Source organism: Microtus oregoni, unplaced genomic scaffold, assembly GCF_018167655.1.
Source record: "Microtus oregoni isolate MIOR12 unplaced genomic scaffold, Mior012 000005F_ref0000423, whole genome shotgun sequence".
Classification (NCBI taxonomy): Eukaryota; Metazoa; Chordata; class Mammalia; order Rodentia; family Cricetidae; genus Microtus; species Microtus oregoni.
The window spans coordinates 36,461,384-36,468,235 of record NW_024543064.1 but is presented as its reverse complement, the minus strand read 5'-3'; the positions used below and the strand labels follow the sequence as shown (position 1 = coordinate 36,468,235).

At 56.7% G+C, this 6,852-nt stretch overlaps 1 protein-coding gene across 1 annotated transcript; it reads right to left on the bottom strand.

The window, feature by feature from the left end:
* Positions 1-322: 322 nt before the first annotated feature.
* Foxd2 (forkhead box D2) lies at positions 323-3,224 on the bottom strand. The gene has a single exon (XM_041652103.1). It carries the CDS (start codon positions 2,872-2,874, stop codon positions 1,396-1,398), a length of 1,479 nt encoding a protein of 492 aa, XP_041508037.1. The 5' UTR covers positions 2,875-3,224; the 3' UTR covers positions 323-1,395.
* Between the last annotated feature and the right edge of the window lie 3,628 nt (positions 3,225-6,852).

Sequence of the window (6,852 nt, the reverse complement as noted above, 5' to 3'; positions counted from 1 at the left end):
ATCAGACCACACTCAAATCTAAACTAGAAGAAGGCTAAGATTCCTCCGGTGGTAGAAACAGAATCCCTCTGCCCAGCCTCGGGCTTTTGTCCTTCCTTGTGCCAGAGTGAAAACGAAAGTGCTGAAGTGGTCACAGGCTTCCACAGACCTGGTCCCTTTAGAAGCAGAAGGCCACAGCGGTGTGCAGAGCCTCCCTCCGCCATCTGACTAGCCCAAAGCTTCGTTTGCTGGTCTAACTCCCTCTCCCTCTGCTGGGGAGACTGAGGTCTTCTGGAGAGCTCAGACAAGGACAAGGGAGTGCAGGCAAGCAGGGTGAGCTGGAGACTGCTAAGTTCACATACATTTATTCAATTGACACCAAGGAAAATGGAGCAGACAGTTTTCGTTTCTTCCACACAGACCATCAGACGATTTCACAGAGTCTCTCCACTAAGTGGAGAAGTCTAAATCAATGCACACCAGTGGACAGAGAATGCAGGGGACGGCCCACCGGACAGATATTTACACATAACTCTAGGACCCCCTGCCATAGCTCTGTGCCCTTGCCCACCCAATTCCCACCTCTCCAGACCCTCTTCTCCCACCCAAATTCATTGCCTTTAACTACAATAAATATCACAGGGTCTGGGGCAGAGCAGATGGCCAAGAGGGCTGCTAGCCCTGGATTGCTGGACCTATGGACCATGGGAAAGGCCAGAGGGAGCTCCTTAAAAAGCAACCAAACACCAGAGGGGGAAAAAAAACCATTTTCTTCGGGGACAGGGGAATGGACTCTGCGGCTTACACGAGGATTGTGGAGACACCCGACCCCCCGCCCCGTTTCACTTTTCCTCTTAGCTTCCCGACTGTGTAGATACTGCCTTATGCTTGGAGAAAACCCGCTTCCTTGAAGAACAGCAAAAGGAACAAAAAAATTTGAATTTTTCTCTTAAGCACAAGCAGGTAACAGAAGTCTTTAAATTATGATATTGGATGATAAGCGGGGTCTCAAAGTTGAGGAAGGAATGAGGGGCAGGGGACTTTTCAAGCCATAGGTGTTTCTGGCGGGATCCACCGACCGACAGGCGTATCTCTGCCAAAGCCTTCTCCGACTGTAAGAGACGCAAAGGCGAGGAAAAGCGAAGGTTCCTGCTCCCTTTTTTTGCTGTTCCAACATAAAAGGGATCTCCGCTTCCAGCCTCTTGCGTAAACCCGAACCTCGCCCAGAGCCGATGAGCCCGCTTCGTCCCAACTGTCCGTGACATTTTGAGCGTGGAGCTTGATGTGCCCGATCACGCGCGCTGGCCTAGGTCTGGAGACTCTTCATAAATAGACTCCCTGAATTCCGCTGGGACCCGCCGAGCTCCCCAGAGAGGTTAAGGAGTGAGGGCCTAACTGACCCCGAGCCCGCTGCGGTCAAAAGTGGCAGCCACTGAGGCCGGCGACTTTGCTGGCAAATGAGGACCCTGAAGACAGGAGCGCGTCCCCCGGGTGAGAGAGGCGGATATGGCCCGCCACCGGAGCCAGGGCCGGGGCAGTCAGCATGGCCAAGACTTGGGCTTGACTCCCAGGACCCGCGGCTGCTGCGAATGGTGATCCCGGCGAACCGTCACCGCTGCCCGGTGGTGCGGCACCGCCACCACCGTGGCCCATGATGTGGTCTATAGAGAAGGAAGGCCTCTGGCCTGCCCCTGCACCCCCGCCACCCGCACCACCAATGGCGTCTGTCTTGAGGCCCTGGCGCAGGAGTGCAGTGGACAGGCTGGCTGCTGTACCAGCTGCGGGAGGACTCAGGGACGCGGGGTAGAAAGCCTTGGCGCAGCCCAGCTCTGCGCCTAGGAAGGCTGGCAGCCCTGCATGGCCTGGGCCAGATCCCGGGGCAGGAGCAGGGGCCGGCGCCGAGGCCGCGCCGGCGAACACGGAGGCCGTCGGAGGTCCGGGTGGAGGAGCAGCGGCGCGGCCCGGGGGAACTGACAGCTGGCAAGGCGCGGTGGCAGCAAAGGCGAAGGCGTGCGGGTGTGGATGCGGGTGTGGGGCCGGCCCCGGTGGGGGTGCGCCGTAGGCTGGGAGTGCCAGCCCGTAGCCATAGCCATAGGCGCCATAAGCGGCGAAACCCGGGAGGAAGGCGCCAGGGTCCCCGGCCGCGGCAGCCCCGCCACGCAGTAGCAGCTCCGTGTGAGGATGCGGGTGTGGATGCGGCGGCGGCAGCGGCTGCCGCTTGAAGCGCTTGCGGCGCCTCAGGAAGCTGCCGTTGTCGAACATGTCGGCCGACTCCGGGTCGAGCGTCCAGTAGTTGCCCTTGCCCGGGTTGCCTGGCTCGCGGGGGATCTTAACGAAGCAGTCGTTGAGAGAGAGGTTGTGGCGGATGCTGTTCTGCCAAGCAGGGAACTTCTCCCGGTAGTAGGGGAAGCGGCCGCTGATGAACTCGCAGATCTCGCTCAGCGTCAGGCGTTTCTTCGGGCTCTGCAGGATGGCCATAGTGATGAGCGCGATGTACGAATACGGTGGTTTCACTAACGGGCTCCGCGACGCCGCGCCCCCCGACGGCGGCCCGGGTCCCGGCCCTGGCCCCGCTGCGCCCCGAGCTGCCTGCACACCGGGCCCCGGGCTTCCCGCTGCAGCCGCCGCCCCCCGGGGCGCTAGAGCGCGGGGCTCGCAGTCCGAACAACCTCCCGACTCCTCTTCGTCCTCGGCTACGTCCGCCTCGGCTTCCTCCGGGGGAGGCTCGTGGCCGTGCGGGAGCACGTCCCGGGGGGCGCGGGGCCCGGAGCGGGCTGTGAGCTCCCCCCCACCGCTGCCGCCGCCCACCACGTCTATGTCTGCGTCGGGCTCGGACAGCGCGGCCGGGGAGCTCTCGGAGGACATGATCTCGCAACAGCAGCTGCCCAGGGTCATGGTGCCGCCGCCGTCGCCGCTCTCCGGCTCCGCTCGGGCCGCGGCTCCCGCTCCGCCGCGCTGCCTCTCGGACTAGTGTGTTTTGCGCGCGGGCGGGGAGGGGGGAGGACCGAGGCGGACAGGGAGGGGTGCCCCCCCCCGCAGCTCCTCAGCGCCCTCTGGTGTTGAGACTTTACGACTCTCACCCTGCAGGGCGCACCCAACCGGTGCTGCCCCGGGACCAGTAAGCAGAGCACAGGAGGAAAAAGATGATGCCACCCGTTACCCAGTCGAATCTTGGCCCCTGGGCCCCTAGAGACAGAAGTGGGACTTCGGGAGATTAGTCCCTCCCGCCTGGTGGCCGCCTAAGGCGGAAGAACCGTGGGCCCGGGGCGGAGCTCCCTGGGCAGGGTGGGGCGGGGAGGAAGGGGGCGGGCAGAGGTCCTCCGCATCCCGGCCCGGCGGGAACAAACTGCCGCGGTGGCGGGAGCTAGGCTCGCGTGGCTGGAGGCGGGTCATCCTTCTCTTCGCAGCTCCCGCAAACCCATGGTCCCCTGGAGCCACAGTCTTCAGTGCTCTCAGCCGCTGGGAGTCAAGGCTTGACACTGGCGCAGCTGCAGCTAGTGGCCACGGCTACGGACCTCCTCCCCTCATCTCCCCAAGGCGTCACCCAGGCCACCCGAGTAGAAGCGCCGTCGGATCGCGAGTGAGCCAAGGCGGACAAGGACCTCCTAGAGTTCCAGGAGTTTCCAGCAGGCTGGATGGGAGAGTGATCCGGAGGAGCAAACTTGGCGCCGGAAGATCCGACTCAGAGGGGTGAGAAATTTCTGCTGTGGTCTTCTTTTTCCCCTCCGAGGCCTCGGCCCTACCACTATTCCAGGGAAGACCCAAGGAGAGCACCGCCTGCTCCGGCTTCCCTTAGTGACTGGTCTCCGCGGTCGCCGCATTCTCCGCTCGCCTATAGTCCTTAGCTAGGGTTTGCCTAGTGCTGTTTTCCTTCCCACCATCTCAATCTCTGTAATCGTCTCTCTTGACCCCTGTGAATCTGTCTGCATTTCCTGCGGAAACTGTGTTTGCCTAGATGTTTGTTTCTGAGTCTGACAACCCCGCTCATAATTTCTGGATTTAGGTTTTACAACAGAGCTCCCACAGAAACCCCCCCCCCCCCCGTTGAAATTTAACCTCAGCCCTGGGCTAGTGTTGCCTTTTTATCTGTGGACCTTTTGCACAGAAAGTTGGTCCATGGTGCTCTTTCCACCAGCCGGATTCCTGCCCATTTTGTTAGCCCCCTCTTCCCTATTCTCCCTCTAGGACCCAGAAACAAGTCGCTCCAGTTTATAGTGAGCCCATTTCAAACTCCTGGGGCTGGAAGGGTTTGGATGAGGTGAAGCTAAGAACTGGGCAGTGTACTGACTGTTCCCAACAGCGCCGCGCAGTGGCCAAGGCAGCGGAGGCTTCAGTCCCTACTGCGCCCCATAGTCCAAAGCCTCTGTGACCCTCATTAGGTAACTTCCCTTCCGAGTCCAACTTTCCTGGTTTGCAGCGCAGATAAGAGCAGGGCCAGAGGAGTTAAACTGCTGGGATTCCAATTTTGGCTTCGCCAGTTACCCTTGTATCACCTGGCTAATTTTATTAACTTTTTTGCCTGTCTCTTCCCCTAAAAAAAAAAAAAAATTTAAAACACCTACCTCAAGCCTGACTTGGTGGTAACCCATTCCATGGGTAACTCCAGTGCTCAGAATGCTGAGGCAGGAGGTTTGCTTCAAGTTCCAGGCAAGTGGTACAGAATGAGACCCTGTCCCAGAATTAAGTAAATAAATAAAATAAGATGAATTTACCTTGTAAGCAGTACATAAAAGCAGTCACTCTAAGCCACTGATTATGTAGGTTCTAGGTGCCCTATTCTCTGGGAGAGAAGGGTGTCAGAGAAAATTCAGTCTCCCATCTGGTTCTCAAGTCCTGGTCCAGATTGGGGGGGGGAGACTATTTATTAATACTACAGTAACATCTCCAGACATTGTGCTGAACTCACTCTGTCTTTCTTTCTCTCTCTCTCTCTCTCTCTCTCTCTCTCTCACACACACACACACAGAGAGAGAGAGAGAGAGAGAGAGAGAGAGAGAGAAGCTGAGGCTATAAGGAGGAAATCTGCAGCCTTGCTAGGCTGAATGCAAGAAAACACACGTAAGAATGGAAGAATCCCTTTATCTAAGAGCAACCTGCATCGATGAAGGCAGGGATAGCTTCTTAACTTTTGAGAACAAATTCTCCAAGCGCCTCTGGGACCTCTGACCAAGTGCACCCACTTAGTGTGCTGGATTTGCATAAACAAAGAGTCTCTGGGAAGCAGAATAGGTCCAGCCCTCAAAGCAGGGACAGTAAATTGAACAAGAGACTGGTGGCCCTGGAATTGGGATGTTCTGGCAACCACACACATACTTCAAGTTTGCTCCCTCCCTCCCTCAGGAACCCACTCAGATATTCTACACCACTAACCACATCCTTACTCCTACCCAGCTATATTCATCTCTACCCTGGGATACCCAACTAGTGTCCACTAAAGAGAGGGAAAACCCCCTGTTGACTAGTCGGTTTCACCTTCACTTCAGAAATGGCAAACCCATAATAACCTCCTGTGTTGCCGGGGTTTTCTGATTTTTCAGAGTCGAGCTACATGTTCAGCCTCAGGGCGGTGCCGGCTAAAGCGTTTGTTACCCAGATCTCCTTTAAAAGACTTCATGCACGACACCACCAGCTCTGGCTGCCAGCCACCACATCCTTGCCCTTCCTTCCACTCATTCACTGAGAATGAAGCTCAAGCTGGGAGAAAGCAGCCAAGAACCTCCCAGCTTCTGTTCTGCTGGGCAGTAGTGGGGCACCACCTTAAATCACCCAAACTTCACCAACACTTTAACAGTAGTGGAAAGAAATGGCCCCAACGGGATGAGATTTGGCAGGTTTTTGAGGTACTCTACCTCTCAGCCCACCCTTCCCAGAACTCGTCTACTAATCCAGACAGCTGCTTTTCAGACCTTGCCCCTTGCCTAGCAAGACGTTTCTGTGGCTCTTTTACTCCGTTTAAAGCTCCAGACCAGGTTGTTTTAAACACTGCCCAGAGCAGAGCCGCAGAGACTGGGAGAAGTGCTACCCTAGGATTCTGTGGCCCCTGCCTTTGCCACCTTCAGACTCAGCCTGTCACACAGTGGTGCCTTCACCCTATGGCAGTTTGTTGTTCTCTGGGCAAATATCTGTGCCTGGTCTGTGAAGCCTGGACTCCCATGCCTAGGACAACCCCAAAGGAGCAGGAAGCATGGGAGGGAGCGGCTCTTGATTATGTCTTTCTAGTTAAGCCCCAGAAGCCTCCACCTGCCTCATGGCCTAGCAGCCCAGCTTGAGCCGCCTGGAACCATTGAGAAGTAGCTCCTGGGGAGATGGTGTATCTATCTATGCAGAGTCTTTCATTCCAAAATGCTTTTTAAAACGGGCCAGGAGTTGTGTTCGTTGTGAAGCATGTGTTCTAGCAAGCTCTCTCTCTAGACTCTCAAGGTCCCTACAGAGAAGCCATTCTCCGTGGATCCCAGACAGGAGCGCTCTCCCAAGATTGTATGGATTTAATTAAGTCAATGACGAAACTGCTAAAATACTGAGCAGCTGACGGGGAGTTTGTCCCAACTCTGGGGCAGAATACACCCTGCAGTTTTCGCATCTGGAGCTCTAAGAGTGAGTGCCCTGGCCTGCCCTGGCCACTGCTAGGCTGTGGGAAGAGGCTGAAGCTGCACAGAGCATGTCCACGCACTTGTACACACTTATTTACCAACCAGCCAACCTTGGGGAAAGCTGCAGAGTCGATGCTAGCCTCCTCCCCATCTCCAACAGACACAGCCCTGTTCTGAGAGTGAGATGATTGTTCGGCTAAAAATCCCAGCTCTGAACCTGCTTTGGAATCTAAATTTCCCTTAGAAGGAGAGACTGTGACTACAGAGACGGACTTAAGGAGGC

What these genes read in the sequence shown, in the direction of transcription:
- Foxd2 (XM_041652103.1), bottom strand. Translation starts at nt 2,874, where the DNA reads ATGACCCTGGGCAGCTGCTGTTGCGAGATCATGTCCTCCGAGAGCTCC.